Below are 24,827 nucleotides of genomic sequence, written 5' to 3'. Positions count from 1 at the left end.
TTATATAGGCGACCATGACTAGACTTATCATGAGCGTATTTTTTGCCCATCTTGAGGTTGACGTGCAGATCTCTGGTAATTCTGCGGTACATATACAGTCCCCAAGGTCCCCATCCCCGCCGGCGTATAATTTGACCCAACCGGGTTAGCGTGGTCTCGCTTGTGGAGATGGTCTGATTCTCTTCCTCTCCATCTCTCCAACATCTCCTCGCCATCATGCCAACTCTGTCCACGCCATCAAACCTGACCAGCGCCCGGAAGATCAAACGAGGCCACTCCGGATGTCGACCGTGCCGAAAGAGGGGCAAGAAGGTGAGCCATCCCGGTCGAGACAAGATTTCGTGCGCCGCTGACCCTCCCAGTGTGACGAAGCCAAGCCCGGTTGCCGGGCTTGCGTACGCCTGAGATTGCAGTGCAGCTATGGCCTGGTGTATTCGTTCCGAAATGCCGATAAGCAGTCCTTCCAAAGCAAGGAAAATCGCTCATCATTTCAAGCGAAGGCATTGACATCCTGGAGTCCACGCGCAGCCCGCCACAATTCGCCCCTGCCTGTCGCGATAGATACCAAGTTCAACGCAGAGGCTCACTACTTGAACCATTTCATCTCTCACGTTTGCCATCTTCTCCCAGCCGACGGGTTGCAGTTCGACCACAGAGTCCTTCAAGCGCCGTACTTACGATTCGCTGCCCTGTGCATCTCGGCATCCAGCCTCTTGATGCTGAACGCTCAAGTCCAGACTCGCTCCTTACCAGGCGACCCCAGAAGAACAGTATGCAGTCCGCTTGCTAATCAGGTGCATATCAATCAGGCCCGCAAATATCATGACGAAGCCATCGCGTATTGTCGAAGTGCGACAACTCTAGACGTTCTCTCTGAAGCTCCAGGAATCCTCATTGCCCTGACAATATTGGCTTACTACCACCACGCCTCGACAAACCACCTCCAATTCCGTCTCGCAGTGTGGGAAACTGTCCGGTTTGTTTGGAAGAATAGAGAAAGCCTCACCCGGTCACCAGACGGAGTCCAAGCGTTGCAGATGTGGTATCGGCTCTGCGTCTCTCATAGACTCGGTAAACCACCTGCTATGCTACTTGATGGTGAAGGGATCAGTGCGCACGGGCCGAATCTGTACCCGGATTCTTTCGGGAACCTTTATATGGGTTGCGTCATGGGAATGAGCACTGAAGACCTCATTTATGATATACTCATCAAGACAATTGAGCTTCGAACGAGGATCGTGGTGTTTCGATGTGTCGCGGGGAATCTAGAGGTATGTGAGACATCCCGGAACCTCGGTGGCGCCACGCATGAGCTTCTCAACCAATGTCTCGGTAAGGACAACAGCGCGGGCGAATGGGCAGAAGCCCAAGATGGTTTCGTCCGCGGATCACATCTCCAGGGCTTATTGGACGTGCAGCGCGAGAGATTGAAAGTCTGGAAATCGCGACTCAATGAGACTCAATCGCCGGACAACTCGATGCCATTCTCAACACACCGTGACGCAATGAACGCCCTATATTCCATTCTTTGCGAGATGATGTTCGATGAAGACAGAGTTGAAGGCGCCGATAACTTCTCAAAACACACCCAACGTTTCCTGCACGTTCTGAGCACCCTTAAACTATCCGACTGCGTCACTTCTGATGTCTACACATTCAGCCTGACCGAGATCCTCCTTCAAACTTGCCTGGTTGCCAAGTCCACCGACCTCTTCAACTACATCCTGGATGACCTCTGGTCAGCTCTTGAATCTAGCGGCCGCGGGTACGAACACTCGCATTACCCAACCCATCTGGCCAAACGAATCGTTGGCCTTCTTGCGATATATTGGGAACAGAAGAGAGACGTTAAATTCATGCTCCCAGCAGTTAAAGAGGATACGCCCAAGACGAAATTATTGGATGTGAATGAACAGCTGGCACTTGTTGTCTGTGGACAGGATGGGGAAGGGAAGTATTTTGTGAAGCGGGTTGCGCTGCCCTAGGGTAGATCGGTCGATCGATCGCCCACGAAACCACGATTGGAGGAAAGCGCTATCCCCCAAACTCTTTTCTTGATTTCGCTCTTGCTCATAAAGCGTACTGCATGTGCAGCACATGCTGATTCGGCGATGCGAGGGTGATGACACTCTTCATCGGCTGACGTCACCCTGACCGAACGACTGCCGTGGCGGTTGAATAAAACACCAGACCCTCTTGGACCCTCCTGGACTCTAGACATCTGATTGACACCAACCAAACGAAACCGACGAACTCCGCCATCATGTTCGGAAGCAGCAACACCTACAATCCCAACACTGACATCCCAGATCTTTCTGGAAAGGTAGGCCCCAGCTTCAGTATCCGCCCATGAACCTCCCATGCTAAAGTTCAACGACAGGTCTACGTCGTCACAGGCGGCAGCGCCGGAATCGGCTTCGGCATCTGCGCACACATCCTCCAGCACAACCCCGAAGCTTTGTACCTGCTCGGCAAAAAAGAAGAACACATCCAAGAAGCCACCGAGGGGCTCAAGAAATACGGCGACGTGAGCAAAGTGCACAGCATGCAAATCGAGCTCGAAGACCTGCACCAAACCGATAAGGTCGCCAAAGAGCTGTCATCAAAACTCGACCGGCTCGACGCGCTCATCCTCAACGCCGGCCTGGGCGTCGGGCCCTACGGCCTAAGCAAAGACGGGATCGACAGCCACATGCAGGTCAACTGCATCTCGCAATTCCACATCGCCCGGATTCTGTTGCCTTTGTTGCAGAAAACCCCAGACTCGCGTCTCGTGCTGCAATCCTCTGATCTTCACCGCGCGATCAGCAGCAGCGAGGTGAAGTTCGAGTCCGCATCCGAGCTGAACAACGACATCGGGCCGGCGAAGCTGTACAACCGCACGAAGCTCGCGCTCATCCTCTATGCGCGCGGGTTGGTAGAGCGTAAAGAAAAGGGCCAGCTAGGCTTTAACTCTGACGCCAAGAGCGGGCCTTGGATGAACGCGACACATCCTGGCGCTATCAGCACGGACCAGCAGAAGCAGGCAGAGGATGCGTATGGTGTGCTGGGCAAGGTTGGCGTTGCCGTCGTAAGGCCGTTTATGGGCGATCCGGTGGATCAGGGGTGTCGGCCGGCGCTGTTTGCTGCGACGGGTGAGGATGTTGCTAAGGAGGGGATTCAGGGGCAATATGTGAGTCCATCCAATCTCTACTCGTGGCCAATGAGGGCTGTGTATTGACTAAGGTGCAGATCATCCCCGACCGCAAGCCGACCAGTCCGTCTAGCGACGCGCAGAAACACGATCTCCAGGAGAATCTGTGGAAGTTGACGGAGCAGATCTTGAAGGAGAAACTCGGCGAGCTCCCTTACGAGACTCAGTACGTCTAGTATTTTGTTCTATGTTAGCATGATTGATGTTATGACACGGTCGATAGCCCTAAAATGAACAGGTTATTCTTATGATCCTCTCGAAAATCATTCTGTCAATGTCCTACGTACGTGCCGTGATCTAAAACAACTTAAACTCAACCAACCTCACAGCAACCCCATCCTTCGGTGTAAACACCAGCCTCACCTTCTGACTAGTAACAGCATTCCAAACAACATTCGTGACCCCATTCCCAATAGCTTCGCCATACTCCCCATCAACCCTAACCCCAACCCAACTATCCCCATCCACATACTCAACTTTATAAGCATTCGGCACATCAACATTACTCCCCTCATGCACCGCAAACGCGATCTCCGCCCTGGTCACTTCAACCACAGTCCCAAAATTAACCTCGTACCAGATCTCCTCTCCACTCCCCTCCGGCGTATCCCACCAGTTCTTGATCTCGGGGTAGAACCACACGCGTCCGTCTATGACATCGTGGATATCAGCGGCCTCCACGCCAGATACGGAGACGTTGCCGACGGGATATTCGGAGTCCAGCGCTAACTGGATGGATTTCGCGAGCGGCCTTTCGATAGCTGGAGGCTCAAGGCGGGTAATATTAACAGATAGACGAATCAACTCATCTGAGCTGCCGACAATCTCCCCGTCAACTTCAACCTGCAGCCCCTGGGCACCGTACCGACTCCCATCGGCATCCCACTGGATAGAAACATTATGCCCGTGGTACAGCACATCCTGCAGCCGGAAATAAGCCACGCTCTCCCCGTCCGCCAGCGGGTTCACCTCAAGAACATCCTCAGCCGAAGGTCTGATCCCCACGAAACCCGCAATAACCTGATCAATGAAGCCCGAATGGAAATAGTGCGGGGACCTAGCCAATCCCACGATCGGAACACCTGTGTCGGCATTATAATCCTCTTCCAGATTCAGTATCCCGCCGTAGGAAGGGTTATAGTGCAGCTCTGCGTACTGCGTTAGGATCCTATTATAATCCTTCTTGTTTAAGATCCCCGCGGCAGAAGAGACGGGATAGTGGTCTAGCAGATTCGCCAACGCCGTAAGGACCTGCGTCGTCTGGTACGGCCACGCCGGCCCGTTCCACTGGCACTCCGGGTTCTCGCCTTCGTATCTGTACTGGCGCATGTAGTACTCGTAGCTTGGCTCGTTGGTGCGCAGACCATGACTCCCAGCCAGCTCTTCAGAGTCCAGGATATGCGTCCACGCAGCCGCGTATTCTTCGCTGTCATCGGGCAGGTCGTGTGTCCAGGGGACATACCCGACCAACTCCCGTCCCCGGATCGGATCCCAGTACGTGACGTTCTCGTTGTTGACGTAGAAGCGGTCGATGAAGTGCGCGAACGTGCTGTTCCAGAGATACGCCTGCGTGAGGTTTTTCAGTGTCTCTGCTTTATCTTCGTAGGTGCTCGCGAGATCGGTATCCCCAGATAGAGAAGCGAGATTCGCAATCGCTTTCGCATTCGCATATTGATACGCGTTGATACTCGGCCTGAATGCCTCGCCACCAAGAAACCCGTCATAACCGCCGCTCGCATCAATGCTGGAGATCGTGTACTCCGTTGCGTCGTCGAGCGGTTGAATCCAATATAACCCTTTGGACTCGTCATATCCGCCGACCCCGCCGGTGAGAACTTCATCGCTCCACCCCTCATACACGCTTACCATCGCCTCTAAGCGGGACACCCCATCCTCGAGAACCCCATCAACAAGAAACCCCTGCCACACCCCATCCGCCAATACCTCGCTGAACTGATACGGGTACGTCTGCGGACCAAAGAGAACAGTGGCGTAATCCTCTTTAAAGCGCCGGTCGCGACACCAGCGCCCTTCACGGAGGTGGAAGTTCGCGGCATCGATGAGGATCGCCCAGGGACTTGTTTGCCAGCTGACGTCGTTTATGAATTCGGTGCTGATGTATCCGAGGCTGCCGAGGTCGCGCTGGTGGGACCGGAAGAGGGACCAGCGGTAGTAGTAGACTTCTTCGATGGACGATATTGAGGTTTCGAAGAGCGGGATTCGGTTGTCGTACCAGGGGGCGTCGGGGCCGAGGTATTCTTCGAGTAGGGCTGTGTTGTTGAGGCTTTGGGCATGGACGGTGGCTGCGCCGAGGAGACAAGCGAGGGGTAAGATTGTTTTGGGTTTCATTATGTTAGATGGGATGGGGCCAACTTCAGATTCAGTGCAGTCGTAACGCGGCCTGCTGGATGGGTTGTTATTCTGAGGATTGGGGATTATATATATTTCCCACCTCCCTGAGCCCCAAGCCGGAATCCCCGCACCTCCAACCTCACCTGCAAGTTCCTCACGGGTAAATCCTGCATCAGGTAGACGGGAAACAGGGGTTAGTTGATTGTCCGATCGGGTCTTGGTATGATGTTATTCTTCAGGAATCCTGGATTGGCGCCGCACCCCGCACGGAGTTTATTCAATTTGATCTGCGGGGGTCCGATGCAAGTGCCTAGGAATCTCACTGCGCGCGGGGATTTCTCCGGCAAGGGCAAAGCGAAGCAGGGGTTAAACTGACCGGAGGGGTCTGTGGCTCTTGCATGAGGTTTCGATAGCGTGACGGACAGGGATACCATAGCTTCATACATGCAATATCGGCAGGACACCAAAGATAGGGCACCATAGCCTGCTCAGCTCGTCTAGCGCCAGCCGGTACCATAGGTACAGGAGGGGATGGGCGGCAGTCGAATCCAAAAAATAAGCACGGAATATTGTGTATGCATGGGTATCAAGTGGAAATATGCTCCTGCTGGCAGCCAAACTGCGTATCGATATTAGGTATGTCCAGCCCTAACTCCAGATCATTTCTCTACTACCTAAAAGCCAGATCTAACCCCCCTGCTCCCCCACTCCATAACCTCAAAGCTTGGAAGGCATTCAATATCCAGCCAACAACTCATCCAACACCGGCTGATTCTGGACCCCAGGAACTACATGCATATAACTACTATGGCCACCACTCCCCAAGCCCACCCCCTCAAACCCGCTCACCGCAAGCAATGCCTCCACCCTCTGGACACGCGACGCCACAGTCGCCTGACACGACATCTGCCCCATGTATCCGAGCCCCCGGCAGATATCGCCAAGGTATTGCGCGAGCGAGGCCGAGCTGCGGTGGAGGTTCTCGCCTAGGGCTGCGAGGAGGAGGGAGAGGCAGGCGCTTTCGATGAAGGAGGCGTTGGGGGGGAGGTCCTGTTTCCGTCTTTTGTTAGTGGATATCTAGTTGCTCGTGTAGCACGGGGATTGTGGTTAGGGCTATGGGATACGGTATATGTGCAGTGCGCTTCATTGAAGGGACAACGGACCTTGACTACAGAGCCGGAGTAGAAGGCTTGCCCGATCAGCGAGATCATGGACCTGGCGGCGCGGACGGCGTAGGGGGCTGCGAGGTCGGTGAGGCTGGGGGTGCAGCCCGAGGTTTGGGAGGGTGCTGATGGCGATGGCGCATTGCTTAACTGAAGGGACTTGATCTTCGCAATCAGAAACGGCCGGAAAAGGATCTGGATGCCGTAGTGGAAGACTGTTTAGGGTTCAAACCATGTCCTTAATCAGCAGGTCTTCTCCCTTAAACATTCTTGGAAATGCCACTTACGAACGCAAATCAGAATCTCGACCTCGACCCGCTGCTGCTCATTTATATATAGCGAGCGGCATCGATGCGAGGCCTCCAGGAGAAAGATGTTAAGGCGCTGATGTAGTTCGTATGAAGCCTGCGTTAGGGCATTCAGATCCCCGCGGAGCTCCTGCTGCGCCCGTGTGATCTGCGACGCGACGAGCGAGAACTTGCTGACGGCTAATAGAGCGGGCGGGAGATGGTCGTCTGGGGGACAGAGGTCGTCGGGGAAGTTTGACGGGCGGCCCATGCACAGGGCGATGTAGCGCTCGAAACCGATTAGGGTGACAAGTGTTGGTGAGTGCGGTGCGGTGCGGGTGCCAGAAGATTCAAGGCCTAGCAGAGCTAGATGGGCCCGGGCATCGTCTAGCATCGCATATGCCGTTGCGTGCTGGTTGATGTGTGTTTGGTACTGTGCGTGTTGGATTGTTAGTTCCAATGGTCTGCGGTTATGGAGAATGCACTCATCTGAAGCAGGTTGTGCTGCACCACAGCCATGCTGGGATCGTGGTCCACTACTGTCTCGTCGGCGTACTGCGTCGACTTCTGATGCAGGTACGCTGCGAAGGCGTGGTACTCTGTGCATGACGCGCCCACAGCAAGTACAGCTAGGGCATTTGCCCGGTCGATAGGGGTTGAGGAGTGGATGGATCCTACGGCGCCGAGGACATCGCAGAGCGAGGCTTGGAGGAGGACGATGGGCTGGAACGGATTGAGATGCCATAAAGATGCGACGTAGATGCCGAAACACCGGGTCGTCAGGTCGGTCGGCAAGTACTGCAGGTCGGGATTGCTTGCCGTCGTGAAGGGGAGGAGCTCCCAGGGGGATGGGGAGGTGAAGGCCTGGAACGTGCTTGGGGAGAGGGTCCTGGATGGCTCTGGGCCGGTGAAGATATTCCGAAGGAAACGGTATACTGCGGTGTCGGTGGTTTCATTGAGTGTTGCTGGTGCGGTATCAGGTCGGCCGAACCGGCCACATGCAGGGGGCAAGCGTTGCTCAGGACGGAAGTCATCACCGCGGCATGCGGAGTCTAGACCATCTCCTGGTACGTTTGGTGATGGGAATACCCCTCGGCGCCGTCTCATCAACCGTCGATAGACGCATGGTTTATTGAGTCGGTGGCACCGGGTGCAGGGGATGTGCGCGCTACACTTCAACTTTGCTGCACGACATGTTTCGCATGCCATGAAGGCATAGGCATTTCGCCGCCGTGTCGGGCGCGAGGGCTCCGACTGATTCATTCTGGTTTGTCAGAGAAGTTGCGGTAGTAGTCTAGGGAGGTGAAGTTGGAGTGGATAAACTCGGTGTACAACGAACTTTTCTCGGGGATTCGGTTTCCAGCGAGACCCTGCATGACTTAATGGGGCACGAGTTGTCCCTGATTGGCCCAGATTGGCTGAAACTGGCCGGGTGGGCTCCGTAATTTCGGCTTTAGGCCTGTGCAAGTGGGCCCGATCGGAATTAGGCGGACCCTGAAGAATATACCCCCCTGGGTACATACCTATGCTATCTCCCGGTGGAGTTCTATCCTTCGAGAAACACTGCAGAAGGCGTCGTCATCACAAAAGTCCAGTATGGTGCTGCCTGGGGAGTATAATGGATATACCTCGTGTTCGAAGGATATAAAGGGTCATAGTCGCTGCTCATACTCTTATCAACCTCCAGCCATTCATTCTCTTCTCGTCTCTCCTTTATCTTGACTATAACTGTCACTGTCAGTGACCATGCCTGCTCTAGGCTCATTTCTCCAGCAAGGGCTTGCTGCCCTCGCCATGGGTGCCGCCACTGCTCAGGCCCAGCTCTGGGACAAGCCCATCGACACCACGTACGGCCCTGTCAAAGGATTCCAGTACTTCGACGAAGCCACCCTGCAGACCTACTTCAACAAGTCCGAGTCTAACGTCGCCGCCTTCCTGGGCATCCCCTATGCCGCCGACACCAGCTATGACAACCGCTGGAAGGCGCCTCAGCCGCGCCAGCGCTGGAACGAGACCTTTGACGCCTCCAGCTTCGGCCACACCTGCCCAACCGCCATGTCCTCCAACTTTAGCGAGGACTGCCTCAACCTTAACATCTGGACCAACGCCGCCACTCCCCACGCCCGCCTGCCCGTGATGGTGTGGAACCAGGGCTCCGACCTGTCCAGCAATATCGCCGCCTGGTACGGCGGCGGCATGGCCTTGAAAGATGTTATCCTTGTCTCCTTCAACCGCCGCGACGACGCCTTCGGCTACCTGGCACACCCCGAGCTGAACGAGGAAGGCTTTCACGCCACCGGCCACCACACCTCCGGCAACTACGGCGTCCTCGACTTCCTCGAGGTCCTCAAGTGGGTGCAGGCCAACATCGCCAACTTCGGCGGCAACCCGGACCGCGTGGTCATTGCCGGCCAATCCTTCGGCTCCTCGCAGGTCTACCACGCCGTCAACAGCCCTCTCTTCTCCGGCCTCTTCCACGGCGCCATCTCGCAGTCGGGCATCCGCTACCCGCACGACCCCATGCTCGCCGGCCTCGCCACGTCTTACAACAACATGTCCGCCGCCCTCGCCCACGGCCTCAACTACACCACCTTCCACAACGTCTCGTCCATCGCGCAGCTGCGCACCCTCTCCACCGAACAACTCATGCAGGGCTCCACAGACAAGGTCAATACCACCTGGATTGACCCCATCACCGCCCTCTCCGCCGGATTCCCCGATATCTTCAAGCCCGTGCTGGACAACTACGTCCTGCCATCAACCTACATGCAAACCCTCCGCCACGGCCCGGCCAACGACGTCCCCCTGATTACCGGCAACACGCGCGACGAGTCCGGCGCGTCCACGACCACAAACTACACCGTTCCCGAATACCGCAAGTACAACACCCTGCGCTACGGCGCCCTCGCCTCGAATTATTTCACCCTATACCCAGACGCCAACAACGCCAGTGTCGCCAACGAAGCCTGGAACGACGCCGCGCGGGACCAGGGCAAGGTCGGCTCGTGGGCGTACGCAACAGAATGGTACGAATCCGCCAAGTCCAACTTCTACACGTACTTCTGGACACATGCGCCCCCGGGCCAGACGGAGGGCGCCTTCCACATGTCGGAGATCATGTACGCGCTGAACGCGCTGTATGCGTGTGCGGAGATGTACCCCTTCACGGCGGAGGACTATGCGATCGCCGAGAAGATGTCGGCGTACTGGGCGAACTTTGCGAAGACGCTGGATCCGAATGTCGGTGGGTCGTATGCTGCTTCTGGAGAGAAGGGTAAACTGCCGCAGTGGAAGCCCAACTCACGCAGTGGCAAGCCGGTTGTTGTTATGGAATTGGGGGATGGCTTTGGGGAGATCCCCGTTGCGAGTGAGGAGAAGGTGCAGTTTGTGATGGAGTATTTTGACAGCCAGAAGGCTTACTAGATACCATACCATGCCATTGCCATGGGATTGACGGGTGGATAGAGCTATGGCTGGACCGCTACGTCTGACTACAAGGACCCAGGGCTAGGGCTTGAACGCTCGAGTAGAAAAGCCGTGGTTCTGTCTGCCCAGGGTGGTCAAGCCGGAGCTTCTGTCGAAGACTCCCAAACTCTAGCTGGAGGTTTCCGGCTGGGTCTGTCCGTCCCTATGGTTGCAGCTTCCCTCTCGAACATCGTTAGCTCGTTGTTTGGCCTTCTGCTCGGAGAGCATGTTTTATACTTTTCTTCAACTTCGTATTTAGAGACTTACTGTTTATTTGAATAAAGCAGGACTTATATGTTACAGAATGTTGCAGTCTCTCACCTCCTATCTATGACATGTATAAAAGTAACGGCAAGCCTTTCTTACTTTTTGCATTTCAGCAAACCTGGCTCGCGGCAAGAATCGAAAGGTTTATTTTAAGGTGCAAGACGCCCCAGTAGATCAGCAGACGGGAAGGAACCATTCCAACAAGCACCAGCTGCAACCGCCAGTCCGATGCCGGTGAATATGAATAGTTCCAAGTCTTAACTACTTCCGACGTAGAAACTCCCGGGGAAACATCGGTTCTAACTTGTCAGAAGTTGGTTCCCGCCACCTCTCGTCGGAGATGCCATCGGACTCAGGCCACAAATTCATCGGATCAGATCGGCGCAAACGGTTCTAGGTGGACCCCCGAGGGGGCCATGACTCGTTCCAAGGTTCAGAGCCAGAGGTATTGTTATCATTGAAGAGTAATATCGAATAAGATCCTAGATCACCACACGCGTCTGCCGCGGGAGGATTCATGATTCAGACTGGAGGTACCCGTGGCTCCATGTCCTGCTCCTTATGATTTGTTAGGGCTAGCATCAAGGTGCTTACTATCTGATTCCCAACGCCGTGATCTAACATCGTAGCTTGAGTACCATTCAACTTGCCAACTACCATAGGTAGAGATACGGCCCCCAAGCCGGCCAGTGTCTCCTGGTTCTTTACAGTACCTACGAACCACTCCCGATCTCGGAGGTCACAGCATATCGTGAATTCATGATGATGGCATGCAAACTTGGGTTCGAACAGCAAAGTCCAGCAGACCCACTATGGTCAGAAGGTCCGATCCTTAAATCCGAGCTCGGAGAGCGAGGCTGAGTCTGGTCTCAATGGCCATGCAATGTTCGGACTTCTGAGGGAATCGCATATTCGGCTGTCATAACCATATCACACCCTTTTGTCCTTGAGCAGGTAGGCATATTACTGCTTCCTTCTAACCTAGCTAGTACAGCTCTGTCAAACGCGTGGCTCCATCCCCGCCGGTCTAGAGTATCCTATTACTCCAGGCTCCAGCTCGGCTGCCAATCCCGGATCCTGATGCCCGGTGGCGCTTGTAGGTGGCAGTGCAAAATCCACTGGGACCGCTCTTCTCCTCACAGTTCCGACTCCGAAGGACCGAAGATAGGTAGGACTCGAACTCGGTGAACGTTTCAGCCACAATGTCCGCCGTGTCCAAAGTCCGGGTTGGACCGGCAGTGGCTTGGGCCAGGCACCGGCCGATAACTGGGAGTCTGGGACAGGCTGACGGCTCAACGTGCCTCGTCACTCTTGTCGTGTCAAACTCTGCGCATGACGCAGGCGCCGGGCGTACGTAGGCATGATGCAAGCCTGACTTAACGCTGAAGGTGGTGTCATACCATACTATCTATCCGCTGCAACCGGCTGATTGCAATCATTGCCACGGATACTTCGACGTCAGCCATGCAGGAGTCATCTAAATCCCTGTATCCCCTGCTAGCATGGTCGGGATCCCAGCCATCACTCCACCCTCGGGAAACCGACCTGCCGCCGCCGTACACAGAGGCCGCGTACATGCCCTTGACAGCAGGTCCCGGGTCACCATCATCGAAGACATCCTGCAGATGCAGCGCTCGAATCCCTCACTTCGTGAACGCCGACTATATCCTGCGCGGTGGCGAGATGTCTCCCGCACTCTCGGCCGGCCAGTCCGTGACCCTTGCACCGATCTATTCAACCAGCAGTGACGAGCTATTCCATGAGACTTGTAGGCAGCTCCGATTACCCCGCGGCCGATTCTCCGAATCCGCGGCTCGCATACTATAGGCACGAGCAAGAAGTCTCATCGGCGGAAATGCAAGCAGGCGAAGGGTTGGAGGTGGAAGAGGCCCACGACGGTCGTGGACTTTGACTTTAAGCTTGATCTGGCGGATTCTATGTTTCCTTATTCTGGACGAGAAGGCGGATGGTTACAGGGACATGGATATGAGGATGAGGATTGCATGACGATCGTGGTTCAGGATGGAAATGCGCGCCCTGCTCAAGCTCTCGGAGCCCTCGGTGGTCGCACTCATTCTCCTACACAACCTTATCCAAAAGCAAGGTTCCATAGTGAACGCAGTGACTCTGACTACGCGTACTCGGCACTTCCGAACAGCGAGGCTGGCGGCGATGCCGACCCTTCCTCTAGCATACCTGCTCTTCCATACGTCGCCAGCGATATGAAGCAGTGGTGCGAGCGCTACTGCAGCGACACCTCACCCATCAAGTCGTGAGCCCCCGTGCCCCGTGCCCCGTTCCACTCCTTATACTTAGTACCATACTCCCCACTATGCCTTACCCACCTATATGGCACCACACTAACACAGAATCCGGCTTCTAGATTCACAATCCACCGCTCAACCCTCGACCTCAATATTCAGACCCTCCAAACCTCTCTAACCCGACACATCCGCTCCCTAAACTACCGCGGCTCAATCGATTTCGATCTCACGACAGCCCAGACGGCCGTGACATTCTACTCGCCGCACTGGGTGAATCGGTGTCGTGTGATGCCGTGGGTCCGTTGGTTATGCGGTGCGCTTCAGCTGTGCATGGTTGTGTGGCCGGTCCTCTAGGTGTTGGAGAGACGGTATGAGGTTGTGCATGCGCAGTGGAGGGCATCCGCACCATTGCCGTTTGCAGGGCAACCCAGCAGACATGCGCATGAACACGACTATGTGCAGGCACAAAGTGAGGTTGCGCTGGCGGAATTCTGGGCGCCAGCTGTGAAGAGGGCTGCGTGGAGGGGTCTTCAAACGGATAGTAGCAGTGAAACAGGGGTTCTGACACGGGCGGACGCGCAAGTACTGCATGGCTTGTCGACGACGGAGCTACTGACGCGTAGTGGACGGGGGAATCTGGATCTTGACTTTGCTTGGGACGGTCAGAACCGCGCGGGCCAGCGGCCGTACACATGGAATCGGAGGCTGCGCGATCATCTTATGCGGCTTGTTGGTGGGTTTGAAGAGGTGGCGGTTGTTTGGAGGATTGCGCGGGGGTGGGGGGTGCATTCTTGATTATCCTGCCATATTATGCTGCCATTTCCATTGGATCCTACCTAGATATACAGTAGTACCCGAGTACCATGATGCCGTAGTATTGCGGTGCTGTACCTATAGCACATGGTAGGTAGTTTAGAGGTCAACTGGTCTCTAACTCTACCCTAGGTAGGTAGGGCAGTACCGATCATAAATGGTGTTCAAGGTTGTGAGCGATGGCACCGCCGTATGACAGCATTGTTTCCTCCGCCTCGAACCATGGAGGCTTTATTATTGATGGTACTTGCTGGGTTCTTTGATCACTCTGCATGTCATCGAGTAAAACTCCTTCCAGGTGCACCATATACATAATGATGCGCTTCATAGAGGTTGACCAGGGACCAGAGAATGGAATGCATGGTTCCTATCACAGTCCCTTGAGGCCTTGACCTCAGACCAAGACCAGAGATACCCGGCAGGTTTCTCTGTTTGCTTGTACATGTGCTTTGATAAGTATAATACTGTCTGAGCTTTTCCACACTCCGCGTAACCTACTACCATGGGACGGTACTTTGTTCCATCAGAGATAGGATTTTCCCGTCGTTCTGTGCTGCAAAATTTAGAAGCTTGACATAGACATCCTCTAGGGAGGTTGTTCGGCATGGCATTCAGTAGTAAGTGCGTCAATACCGTGTTCAACATATATGTGTATATTCGGTAGTTGTCCATGGCAAATTGGAAAGGGAAGAAGGGGTTGGGCCGAGCGGCCGAGCAGCCGATCTTGTCCCCAGGGAGTTTTCTCGGGGCACGTGAAGCCGCTTAGTGAGCGGTTCAAGGAATGTTGGCGCGTCCGAGAGCAGTCATGATCGAAGCTAAGCTAATCTGCAACAGGAATTACGTAGCTCGCTTGCAAGCTAATCTTGCGGGGGTGCCGGCGCTGGATGTCAATCATCCGCTTGGTAGAAATGCTTGCCCCCCTTTGCCTGGGGTGGCAGGGTATATAAACCATCCTATTCCTACCCGTATATCCTCCAAGAATAAACTACATCATTACATCCCTCCAGACCTCTCCACCCTCTTACTCAAGAACCCAATACCTACCAACAATGCCTCCCTCATCCGAATCCACCCCCTCCAACCAAAAACCCTACAAATGGCTGCACCACGAACTCGCCACCTCCGACCCCTACAAAGACTACGCCAAAATCTGGCGCCTGCCAATCGAATACACCGCCGGCGGAAACCTAATGCAGAATCTCATCTACGCGACCACATTCTCCAACTTCATCGCGACGCCCTGGGGCTCCGAAGCCGTGCGGCGCGGCGACGGCGGCAAAGTCATCCACGCCGCGACCTCGCGCGTCCACGAAACGCAGTAACATAATTCGGTCTGGTGGTATCATGGGCCGCACGCTGCGGAGACGCGCAAGTCCGTACACGCCATTGACAAGCGGCACGAGCACTATGCGGCCTTGTACCCGGGGCACTTTGCGCACACGGAGGATTTCACGTATGTGTTGTGCTTCACGGCGATTTCGGTACACCGCCTGCGTACGAGACTTGGTCTGGCGGGCTTTAGCGAGAAGCAGAAGATCGCGGCGCATTTGTTCTGGAGGGAGATGGGGAGGTTGTTTTTCGTCGAGGTGCCGGGGAAGCCATTGGACGAGTGGATTCCTATGACCAGCCACCCGGACGCAAAGTTTCCTAGTGACTGGGATAGCATGGTCTCGTTTTGTCAGGGGATCGAGGACCACGGGCTGCAGGTTACGGAGAAGGGGCATTACATTGCGGAGGCGCGATTTGACCAGTTTGCGTACCGGTTTTTCCTGCGGGGTTTGAGGGGTCTTGGCCGTGCGCTGCCTGTTGCGTTGAGTTTGCCGCAGGCGCTGAGGGAGCATCAAATTGAGCCGGTGAATCCGGTGCTTGTGAGAGTTGTGCTGTTTGTGGTTGAGTCGTTTATTTGGTTTGCGGAGGTGTTTTTGCCGGATCCCAAGGTTAGTCTGCAGGAGACGTTACAGGCGGAGATGCAGGGCAAGGAATTTAGGAGGGGGATGAGGGGTTGGATAAGGGGTTTCCGGCGGTATTTGCGGAAGATCATGCTGGGCAGGCTGGGGCTTGTCAGTTCGCTGTGGAGGGGGAGAAGGCTGAGTAGCTTGGGAATTGGGTAAAGTTAGTGGAATAGCTTTGGAGTCAGACAGAGCATTAGGAGGCCCTGGGACTCGCTTACTATCTTGCATGTTATCATGACATAATATTCCCTATACTGAACTATATTCTTTCTAATCTTATCCATCCTGAGGCACGAACACCAGGCACCATTAGGAGTGCCAACAGACCCCTTCCCACGCCCTTTCAAAGTGAGAAGAGCATCGGAGCAGGCCTCCTCAGAATTGGTAAAGGGCTCCTGGGGGTAAGCTACAGTTCAGGGACGTTCCGCCTGCATCAGTATTCAGTGAAATACCAATATGCGTAGCCATCGCGTGCCAAAGAACCAATTTCGCCTTACTGTTCCCTTGTCTAAAGCTACGCAAAGCCCACTCTGAAATATAAATGGAACCTAGAGGAAAGACCTGTTGCCAAATCAGATGGTTACAGTAGCTCTCGGCGCCGCGTGTACTTCTCCGTCTCTGTCTCATTTCTTTTTCTTGGACGCCTTATGGCGATCCGTCCGTGGACCAGTAGATAGGGCATTGCGAAATTATAGAGCTACTAAAGCTCTCGCAGCCGAAAAGCTATGTGTGATGCTTGAGATATAAGCTACTCGGATCGAGTGGCTTTAATTAATCTCTTACCGACCCTGTATGCATGCTTCGCAGCCCTAAAAAGCATCTTTACACTTGGTAGTACCTAACGCCATAGCAACCTGCCTTTCTTTCGCTGAACATAGCACGCCAAGCCAGAAGCTCGCAACCATGTAAGACAGAGTGCCCCAGCGTTGACGCCAATCGTGAAGCATGGTTTTATATCAGGCCCCCTACCCGTAAAAACAAAACCGCAGATCAGGGTGTGACTGGACCAACAAGGTTTACGGCTGCAGCGTGGCTTACGGCTGACCTCGGGATCATCATAGATCATCCCAACTAAGGAGTATACCGCGCTGCCCTCAAGCCTTCCAAGGGTAAGGCCAGAGACATTAAGCTGCACAAATCTGCTGATTGGCAATGTTTGGTCCTGCATTGATGACCTTGCATTGTATCACCAAACTGCATGTTCAGCCTCGTCCAGTACTCCGTACTTCAGATTTGGGTTGGAATTGTCGATTAAAAATATGTTTGTATAGTTACACAGCGCCCTAGGCGTCCAATGCACTAGGTACATAAACCCTCTTTTACCCACCACTTGTGTATCCTTCGTCATCATCATCATCATTCACTCAATCTACCAAAACAACGACAAATCAAGCATAATCTTCATCAATTGCCTAACTAACAAGCAAAATGGCCTGCAACGACATCAGCAACTTCGGCTTCGAGGGCGGCCTCGAGCCCTGGTATCTCGCCGCTGGCACTGTCGCGATCGTGCAGACTGGAGAGCTTGCCTATGCCGGGGAGAAGTACCTGTACGTAATCCATCTCCTTCAACATCTACCATGCCTAGTGCACCACCAACGTTCAATTTATACTAACATTGTCCCACCAGCGAGATCACTACCACTAAATCCACCCCCTCCGGCACCTCCACCCAAGGCCTCTACTGGCTCGACACCACCAAGCCCTACACCCTAACTGTGCAATTTAACATCGCAGTCCCGGTATCCTCCGTGAACAGCTGCACCGTGCGCGCGTATCTCGGCGAGGATCCCAACGCCGAGGGTGCGGAGATCGCGTCGGTCTGGTCTGGAGTTCTGGATGGCAACAGCTCACCGGCCAGATTCAGCCGACTGAGCGGAACACTACGATTAACCTTGCTGCTATATGTAGCTTTGGGGGACCGGGGGCTGGAAGTCAGGGGGTTGTGCTGTTTGACGAGGTTGTTTTTGGGACGGAGTGTTGATTTAAGGAAGGAAAGAGCATGAAGGGATGGAGAGGAAGGATGGGAAATAATGGGATTAGGGATTAGTGGGCATGATTTATGGACTAGTGTTCGCGTTATACTGAGGAATGCTGGCTTGGCTGGACTTAGGGTTAACACGAACACCAATGGAATCATTTCTTGGGACTTCCCTTTCAAGGTTCTCCTTTGCTGGGTATGGCCTTCTTGGGAGTTCTTTCCGGTTCGCTGATGCATTCACTCGAGCTCCAGTTGTGGTATGTCTCGGCAATGGCATGATCGTGGAAGGCGAGATTGTTTAAGAGAATATCTGTCTGCCTAAGTCAAAACAATCAAGACGAACTTGCCAGGGTCCACAGCGTATCCGGATAAATCGCGCAACAAACTACACCTAGACCCTGATAGATACGCTTCACAGAGCTATAGCTATGAGCTCACCGGCCAAGAACTCTTTCTAAGCCTCCTTCTCCACAGCATAGCATGAAGTTCTATTAGGCTCCCGCATAACACCCCCGATTATTGGCGCGGCCCACTAATTCCAGGGTCCGCCCGGTCGCTTAGCTGGTGGCTTTAGCGGGGACTACGCCTAGCCCGTGGGGGCCAAATCGCTATACGAACTAAACAAGAGACTGAGCATTAGGCTGCACAGTTTATTATTGGGCTGGGCGTGTACCTGCAGCGGGGAGTATGCAGGTCTTTGTCTTGGATGAGGGACTTTGTTTACATTGTAGATGGTACTATACAGATACACAGCCCCCTTTGGCATCCGTTCTATAGGTATATAAACCCCCATCTACCGCTCCCATTACCTGCATCATCAACAAGAAAACATCCGAACAACCAACTCAATTGCAACCAAATCAGAATAAAATGCCCTGCAACGACATCAACAACCCCTCCTTCGAAAGCGCCTTCGACTTTTGGTACCCCGGCGCCACGCCCGATTATACCACCGCCTGGATCGGATCCGGCGACGGCAATGCCTACTCCGGCAATGAGTTTGTGTATGCCCGCACCCTCACCTCTGTTCCCTCTCCCCCTTAGCCAGCACTAGCCATCCCTAACACACATTCAGCACACTCGCAACAACCCCCTCCCACCCGCAGGGAACCCTAAACCAAGACCTCTACTGGCTCGACGACGAAGTCTCCTACGAACTGACGGTGCAATTCCGCATCGTCGAGCCGTTTGGTCCAATTGAGGGGTGCACGGTCTCCGCCCTGCTAGACGACAATGAGTTCGCGTCGCAGTTTGTGTCGGAGGTTGGAGATTGGCAGGCTCTCACTGGTGTGATTCAGCCGCCGGAGCGGAACATGACGCTGTCTCTTAAGGCTGTTTGTGGCTTCAGCGAGGAGAGTCAGGATTATCAGGGACAGGTGCTTTTTGATGATGTGCTTTTTGGGCCGCATTGCGACTAGATGGACGACCCACCATACCTTTTGGTAGGGAAGGTGCTGCAGTGGGAATTAGGTTGAGTCCTGGCTGGCTAGTGGGGTTATGTAGAGGGGTAGCTTGTTGAAGGAAAACAGTGTGAAGAGCATCATGTAAAGAAAACAGGAAACTAGAAAAAAAAGATTAAAAGAACAAAAGAATACAGAGTCCCGGGGTTTCCAGTCCTGAGCATTGGGGCTGCGATGGAGCCCCGGGGCAAAAACACATGTCTTCTCCCTTGTATACGGTAACCTCGTAGAATGGGGCCACGACGAAGCCAGGACATTTTGTCCCTAGGGAGCGCTTCGAAGACCCGCAACGCGATGCGATGCGATGCGATGCCGATCTGCAATTGTTCAAAGTCGAAGGCGATCGAAGCCCTAAACTCTCACCAAACACCCCAGGACGCGCAAAACCACAGTTATGTAGTGTACCCTCGCCCATCCGGAAAAAAAAAGAAGATTCATGATAAACAACACTTACCACGTAGCCAACTTGCAACCTCTCCTCTTCCGTTGGGAACTTGTTAAGTCCAGCAACGTGTTCGCAATCCCCCCCGCCATCGACGATCTGGCCCACGGCCCACTAGGTTATCACAACACTCATTCGCCGGCTGAATCTCGGCCATGCAGCTAAGCTCTTGACCTACGTCGTTGCGGGAGAAGGGCGGAGATACGGTAGAATCTGGGAATAAATATCGTGCAAGCCCCGCATTGCCTGCGCAAGGATTCCTGCCTTTCGGTTGTTGCTGAACAAGCGCTGCGATGAGTCGACAACATGCTTCGCGCCTGGTGCCGAGCTCCGATACTCTGCTCTTCCTATGTATCGTGGGGACATCGTTCGCAGATTCTGTCGTATGTAGCCTTCGAAGAAATTTGATATGGGGTTATGCTGACCTTCTCGCAGCTCACCGGCTTCGACAGCAGCCTCATGGGTAGCCTAAACGTGATGCCCACATACAACGCCTACTTCACGCTCACAACCGCAACAACAGCCCTGAACACCGCGAGCTCATATATAGGCGGGTGCACCGGCTCCCTTTTCGCCGGTTTAGTGGCCGACACATATGGCCGACGGTTGGCAATCTGGACATCCGCAGCGATAAGCATCATCGGCGCGATAATCCAAGCTACAGCCGTACACATCCCAATGTTCATTATCGGGCGCGTTATCGTTGGCATTGGGCTTGCGGTCGCAGCGACGGCGACGCCGACGTTCGTGGCGGAGGTCGCGAGGCCGGAATATCGGGCGTTCGCGCTGGGGATCTATTATTCGTGCTGGGGGGTTGGAACGCTCCTTGCGACGGGGGTTTGTTATGACGTACGTATCGCGAGTCGGATCCATGCAAAAGTAGGTATTGACGGAGGGCACGCAGACGAACAGCTGGACAAACAATTGGGCCTGGCGTCTCCCAAGCTTACTGCAAATTGTGCCTGCTCTCTTCGCGGCGGCGGTTGTATGCTTCGTCCCGGAGTCCCCTCGGTGGCTGATGAGCCAGGGTAGAACCGACGAAGCATTGGAAGTCCTAGCAATCGTGAACAACGGGGGAAACAAAGAAAACGCATCCGTCATCGCACAATTCGAGGAGATGGCCACCGCTGTCAAGCCCGAAGCAAAACAGCAACTCACCTTCCTGCAGTCCTGGACCACGAAGCCAAACCGTCGACGTCTCTTAATTGTCACCAGCTTCTCCGTCATAGTGATGCTCTCAGGAGACAGTATAATCACCTTCTACTTTGGGGATATGCTGACGCAAGCCGGGATATGGGACTCCACAACGCAGCTGGAGGTCAACATCGTGCTGACTTCCTGGAACCTGGTTATTGCCGTCGTCGCGTCCTGGTACGTAGACTGCGTACCACGGAAGATCCTCTGCTCAGTTAGTCTTGGCTTGCTTGCAGTCTTCCAATTCCTCCTCGGCGGCCTGACAGCGCGGTACGGGGAAAGCGACAACAAGTCCGATGTGTACGGAACCATCGCGAGTATATTCCTCTGCACGGCGGCGTATCGGCTCGGACTCACGCAGTTGACAGTGCTCTATCCAACCGAGATTTTATCGTACCAGCTTCGAGCTAGCGGGATGGGGCTGTACACGTTTACGACGAAAATGGCAGGGCTGGTAAATGCGATGGTCTTTCCTTTTGCGCTGGACGATATCAGGTGGAAGACGTACATGGTTGTTGGGGCCGCGGATGTTGCTATGGCTTTTGGTGCGCTGGTGTTTTATGTTGAGACGAGAGGACTGGGGCTTGAGGAGGTTGATGGCTTGTTTGAGGGAAGAGGGAACTCGGTGCCAGAAGTAGCTGTGCAAGAAGAGGTGATGGTAACGGAGAAGGGAGCCTAGAGAGCTTTGGAAAGGCTTTGAGTAAATTCATGATTCAGTGTGTCCAAATATCAGGCTCGACTGGGACTGTTAGTTGTCTGACACACACAGGCGTACCTCAGGAACGCCACACCCATAGAAACGAAAAGTCAGCCTCGTCCCAACTCCGAGCCATATTTCACAGCTCACCCCTGGCGAGTAAATACATTCCCAAGCTGCCCCTCAAAGCATCAAGCTGATCCGTCCATTTGTTGCACGGGCCACTCAAGGCATCCTTCCAATCACCGTGTGCGGAACCTTCACCCACCCACGCCGCAATTCTCATGCGGGCCCTACGTTCCAGAAGCCAGCGTTGAGAGTCCCAGTTCTGCATTTCATTCAATGTCTCAGAGTTTGGTAAACGATCAGAGTTTGGTAAACGATCGATTAAGGTTTTGAAATCATCGAGGTCCGCCGTCTCTGTCGCGGTGTATGCGCTTGGTCCGTTCAGAATACGGCCGTCGGTCTCAGTGATGTAATGCTCGCAGGGACAGAAAGGGTGAAATCCGTACTGGCGCCCCGTGGTATCGATAATCCAGATCTCTAAAACCGTAGCAGTGTCGGGCGGGAAGGTGAGTGTCACTTTGATGACACTGTGATTGATGTTGGTACACGCGGGCCCATGAACAAGCTTTGTGAGAATGTGAGGGTTGCCGATGTGGAGGTCAAGAGTTTCGAGGGTGCAGGGAACACCGGCGTCTAACAGCGACAAAATGCATATTGGTTATATATTCCCTCAATTTCCTCATCGTAGTACGAGGCACTTACCTGCAAGAAGCCTTTTTGCCAAGCGACCCAGCAAACATATAGCCACAATAGACTGGTTATGGGACATGATAGCCTGCTGCATGTCGAAGTCGGTGATGCAGTCGCTTGGGAAATGGCGGAATTTGAAGGATTTTGGTTCCTTTTGATGGAGGAACAAGACGCCATCCCGAGGCTCGGTTCTGGTCAGGTTGAGGTTGTAAAAAACCTCTCGGTAAGTCAGGATTGCGGTACTTAGCATCATCGGCGCGCGAGCAAGCTTGATCCGAAGTCCTATGACTTTGCAGCAAGACTTGTGGGTCGGACGATGCTCTCTCTGGCACGCCCGGTTGCAATAGTAGGTGTTGAAGGCATTGCCCGGCTGGTAGGGATGGGCGTCGCAGCAGCCAGAGCAGTGAAGGGCTGCCTCCTTACCGCAGAGTGCGCAAGTTTGGGTTGCGTTGGTAGAAGACATTTCGGTCACGAGGTGGGCCTGTAAAAGCGAAAGGATGAATGAGATAGATGTGTACGAAAAGAATTAGAGAGAAAAGAAATTGGGAAAGGAACGAACGGAAGAGTTGCAGAGAAAGTGAGAGAAAGTGAGTGGGAAGTGTTACTTGCTAAGAGTTGAAGAAGAGTGAGCGAGCAACACTGACAGCCAAACGCAACAAACTGGCCCTGGTCCTCTTACCTGGACACTCGCTGGCAACAACTTGGCTCGCATTTCCAATTTCTTCTCCAAGGCAAAACGAGACCACCTAGTAATCCATCATAGCCTCGGGCTGGAGTTGCCAATGCGGCCACTGTCTTGTATCTCCAGTGACCACAGAAGACTTCGATATCAGGCTCAGCCTCCGAATAAGCAACTGAGACAAGCATATACCGGTAGTGGCAGTCATTACCATGCAATTAAGCTTCCAGGTACCAATTTCACGGAAATTTAAATTTGGAAAACGACAGGAAGCGCGACTGCGGCCAGGTAGCGACGATCCAATTCCGCTACTCGTCTTGTGTCGTCCAAAGTCCAGAGGCTCATTGGGGACCGAGATTATTCTCGCCAGTCTTGCGCGAGTAGACGCGGTGCATGGATTGCTAAGTTGTGATCAAGAACATGGTCGGGGGAGTGGGACTGGATATTCAACCACGTTGGCCGCGGCTTCCAGTCCTGACAATCCATCGTAAAGTACGGTAGGCATTGATGTAAATAGAAGGAAGGGCCTGAGACTTTGTGGAGAGTCGTTGCAATCAAAGCGAAACCTACCTAGGTACCATATCTTGGAAATCCAGTATAATTTCGACCCTATCCGGTAGCTAAACGCCATGTCTAATACCATAAACAAATCTATCCCACCGAACTCCATCATAACAGACCAGAGCTATAATACAGTACGCATCGAACTCGAGATCAAGCATCATCATTAGGCCCATGCCCCGGTACTTGATACGCCGGCGGAATGCTATACTGCCCAACACAGCTCCCCGGCGAGCGACACTGCAAATCACAGCGGCCATAAAGCCGACAATAGCAGTCTTGCGCGCTCGGACAAGCAGCGCGGTTCAGAACATCAAGCTGCATCCCCGCCGAACCTTCACCCACACTCCCACTGCCAGCCGCACCCGTCACATCCAGGAACAGTATATGCCAGATATAGCTGATGATCCGCCCAGCAACACGATCATTCTTCGGCGCAAGGCCATGAGCACGCACAACCCTCGAATTTGAGCCCGCTGTACTTCCAACCTCCGCCCCATCAAGCAACCACTGCCTCAGCGCAACATACTCCTCCTTAGCATGGCTCCGTATCCTCTCCCTCGAAACCACAAACTGCGCACAACATTGACTCCTAACCGCCTCATGCCGACTAAGCATAACCAACTCGCTCGGATCACTATGCCCAAAGATTGCCGCCAACGCCCCAGGAAGCGCCGCATCAGACGCGGCGCGCGCATCCCACGGATCAATCTTACTCTGCAGCGCCATCTGCAGACTCCCCTGGGGCGGCATATCCGGGCTGCAAGTTGAAACGGTCCAGTCACAGCGGAGATTATGGTACCCGGCGGGCTCGAGGGCTCGTTCGACGTTCAGTTGCGTGAGGAGGTATGCGTTGTCGTAGTCGGGGGCGTCGTTGTGCCACGCCCAGCGGTTTCCGTGGATGAAGACTGCGCCGCGGGACGGGATGGAGTCGTAGTTGTCGATTAGGAAGGTGAGGTAGGCCATTGCTTCGTGGGCGCGGTTAGAGGGGGTGCGGAGGACGGTGGGGGAGAAGGAAGCGGAGGAGGCATCAACGTCGTAGATGCAGAGGTGGTATTTTTTTGCAAGGTCGGAGTCTGTGAGCCATGACGTTTCGCCGTCGGAATCGACGTGGGAGACGACGAGGGCGGGTTTCTTGGATTTCGCGAGGCCGGGGCAGACGCCGTGGGCGGCGGGCAGGGAGCGCGCGGTGGTGCGGTAGCGGACGGTGGACCAGGCGAAGGTCCGGGTTGTGCTTGGCGGTTGGTTGACGTAGATGAGAAGGGTGAGGATGAAGATGAAGACGGCCAGTTGGTAGGCCG

At 54.2% G+C, this 24,827-nt stretch overlaps 12 protein-coding genes across 12 annotated transcripts; 8 read left to right on the top strand and 4 right to left on the bottom strand.

The window, feature by feature from the left end:
- Positions 1-216: 216 nt before the first annotated feature.
- BDW74DRAFT_185152 (Zn(II)2Cys6 transcription factor domain-containing protein) lies at positions 217-2,124 on the top strand (the record flags this gene model as incomplete). Its single annotated transcript, XM_073730980.1, has 2 exons — positions 217-312; positions 363-2,124. 2 exons carry the CDS (start codon positions 217-219, stop codon positions 1,983-1,985), a joined length of 1,719 nt encoding a protein of 572 aa, XP_073584359.1. The 3' UTR covers positions 1,986-2,124.
- BDW74DRAFT_18329 (SDR family oxidoreductase) lies at positions 2,125-3,446 on the top strand. The gene is made up of 3 exons (XM_073730479.1): positions 2,125-2,323; positions 2,381-3,172; positions 3,232-3,446. The coding sequence occupies exons 1-3, from the start codon at positions 2,264-2,266 to the stop codon at positions 3,367-3,369; spliced, it is 990 nt and encodes a 329-aa protein (XP_073584358.1). The 5' UTR covers positions 2,125-2,263; the 3' UTR covers positions 3,370-3,446.
- A 44-nt stretch (positions 3,447-3,490) lies between these two features.
- On the bottom strand, positions 3,491-5,542 carry BDW74DRAFT_177999 (uncharacterized protein; the record flags this gene model as incomplete). The annotated part of the gene is made up of 1 exon (XM_073729065.1): positions 3,491-5,542. The coding sequence occupies one exon, from the start codon at positions 5,540-5,542 to the stop codon at positions 3,491-3,493; it is 2,052 nt and encodes a 683-aa protein (XP_073584357.1).
- A 738-nt stretch (positions 5,543-6,280) lies between these two features.
- Positions 6,281-8,258, bottom strand: BDW74DRAFT_177998 (Zn(II)2Cys6 transcription factor; the record flags this gene model as incomplete). The annotated part of the gene is made up of 4 exons (XM_073729064.1): positions 6,281-6,595; positions 6,709-6,923; positions 6,996-7,428; positions 7,506-8,258. 4 exons carry the CDS (start codon positions 8,256-8,258, stop codon positions 6,281-6,283), a joined length of 1,716 nt encoding a protein of 571 aa, XP_073584356.1.
- A 386-nt stretch (positions 8,259-8,644) lies between these two features.
- On the top strand, positions 8,645-10,646 carry BDW74DRAFT_185147 (carboxylesterase/lipase family protein). Its single transcript, XM_073730979.1, has one exon. It carries the CDS (start codon positions 8,742-8,744, stop codon positions 10,416-10,418), a length of 1,677 nt encoding a protein of 558 aa, XP_073584355.1. The 5' UTR covers positions 8,645-8,741; the 3' UTR covers positions 10,419-10,646.
- A 1,924-nt stretch (positions 10,647-12,570) lies between these two features.
- BDW74DRAFT_18302 (uncharacterized protein) lies at positions 12,571-13,473 on the top strand. The gene is made up of 2 exons (XM_073730399.1): positions 12,571-12,999; positions 13,111-13,473. The coding sequence occupies exons 1-2, from the start codon at positions 12,665-12,667 to the stop codon at positions 13,343-13,345; spliced, it is 570 nt and encodes a 189-aa protein (XP_073584354.1). The 5' UTR covers positions 12,571-12,664; the 3' UTR covers positions 13,346-13,473.
- Positions 13,474-14,853: 1,380 nt separating this feature from the next.
- Positions 14,854-15,899, top strand: BDW74DRAFT_177995 (uncharacterized protein; the record flags this gene model as incomplete). The annotated part of the gene is made up of 3 exons (XM_073729063.1): positions 14,854-15,108; positions 15,178-15,741; positions 15,792-15,899. The coding sequence occupies 3 exons, from the start codon at positions 14,854-14,856 to the stop codon at positions 15,897-15,899; spliced, it is 927 nt and encodes a 308-aa protein (XP_073584353.1).
- A 1,285-nt stretch (positions 15,900-17,184) lies between these two features.
- On the top strand, positions 17,185-17,740 carry BDW74DRAFT_177994 (uncharacterized protein; the record flags this gene model as incomplete). The annotated part of the gene is made up of 3 exons (XM_073729062.1): positions 17,185-17,306; positions 17,387-17,576; positions 17,618-17,740. 3 exons carry the CDS (start codon positions 17,185-17,187, stop codon positions 17,738-17,740), a joined length of 435 nt encoding a protein of 144 aa, XP_073584352.1.
- Positions 17,741-18,607: 867 nt separating this feature from the next.
- On the top strand, positions 18,608-19,155 carry BDW74DRAFT_177993 (uncharacterized protein; the record flags this gene model as incomplete). Its single annotated transcript, XM_073729061.1, has 2 exons — positions 18,608-18,741; positions 18,813-19,155. 2 exons carry the CDS (start codon positions 18,608-18,610, stop codon positions 19,153-19,155), a joined length of 477 nt encoding a protein of 158 aa, XP_073584351.1.
- Positions 19,156-19,932: 777 nt separating this feature from the next.
- On the top strand, positions 19,933-21,512 carry BDW74DRAFT_185142 (general substrate transporter; the record flags this gene model as incomplete). The annotated part of the gene is made up of 3 exons (XM_073730978.1): positions 19,933-20,022; positions 20,075-20,488; positions 20,544-21,512. The coding sequence occupies 3 exons, from the start codon at positions 19,933-19,935 to the stop codon at positions 21,510-21,512; spliced, it is 1,473 nt and encodes a 490-aa protein (XP_073584350.1).
- A 157-nt stretch (positions 21,513-21,669) lies between these two features.
- Positions 21,670-22,749, bottom strand: BDW74DRAFT_177991 (zinc finger MYND domain-containing protein; the record flags this gene model as incomplete). The annotated part of the gene is made up of 2 exons (XM_073729060.1): positions 21,670-22,229; positions 22,299-22,749. 2 exons carry the CDS (start codon positions 22,747-22,749, stop codon positions 21,670-21,672), a joined length of 1,011 nt encoding a protein of 336 aa, XP_073584349.1.
- Positions 22,750-23,550: 801 nt separating this feature from the next.
- On the bottom strand, positions 23,551-24,827 carry BDW74DRAFT_152883 (DUF3431 domain-containing protein). The gene has a single exon (XM_073724439.1). The coding sequence runs from the start codon at positions 24,490-24,492 to the stop codon at positions 23,680-23,682; it is 813 nt and encodes a 270-aa protein (XP_073584348.1). The 5' UTR covers positions 24,493-24,827; the 3' UTR covers positions 23,551-23,679.

The sequence above is a fragment of the Aspergillus multicolor genome (genome assembly GCF_047715735.1).
Source record: "Aspergillus multicolor strain CBS 133.54 unplaced genomic scaffold BDW74scaffold_11, whole genome shotgun sequence".
Lineage (NCBI taxonomy): Eukaryota > Fungi > Ascomycota > Eurotiomycetes > Eurotiales > Aspergillaceae > Aspergillus > Aspergillus multicolor.
Note: the sequence above shows the minus strand (reverse complement) of the source record. Positions and strands in the feature narration are given on the sequence as shown.

What these genes read in the sequence shown, in the direction of transcription:
- BDW74DRAFT_18329 (XM_073730479.1), top strand. Translation starts at nt 2,264, where the DNA reads ATGTTCGGAAGCAGCAACACCTACAATCCCAACACTGACATCCCAGAT. An exon ending in TCCCAGATCTTTCTGGAAAG is followed by an intron (nt 2,324 to 2,380) that starts GTAGGCCCCAGC and finishes GTTCAACGACAG; the next exon opens with GTCTACGTCGTCACAGGCGG. An exon ending in AGGGGATTCAGGGGCAATAT is followed by an intron (nt 3,173 to 3,231) that starts GTGAGTCCATCC and finishes ACTAAGGTGCAG; the next exon opens with ATCATCCCCGACCGCAAGCC.
- BDW74DRAFT_185147 (XM_073730979.1), top strand. Translation starts at nt 8,742, where the DNA reads ATGCCTGCTCTAGGCTCATTTCTCCAGCAAGGGCTTGCTGCCCTCGCC.
- BDW74DRAFT_18302 (XM_073730399.1), top strand. Translation starts at nt 12,665, where the DNA reads ATGTTTCCTTATTCTGGACGAGAAGGCGGATGGTTACAGGGACATGGA. An exon ending in GACACCTCACCCATCAAGTC is followed by an intron (nt 13,000 to 13,110) that starts GTGAGCCCCCGT and finishes TCCGGCTTCTAG; the next exon opens with ATTCACAATCCACCGCTCAA.
- BDW74DRAFT_152883 (XM_073724439.1), bottom strand. Translation starts at nt 24,492, where the DNA reads ATGGCCTACCTCACCTTCCTAATCGACAACTACGACTCCATCCCGTCC.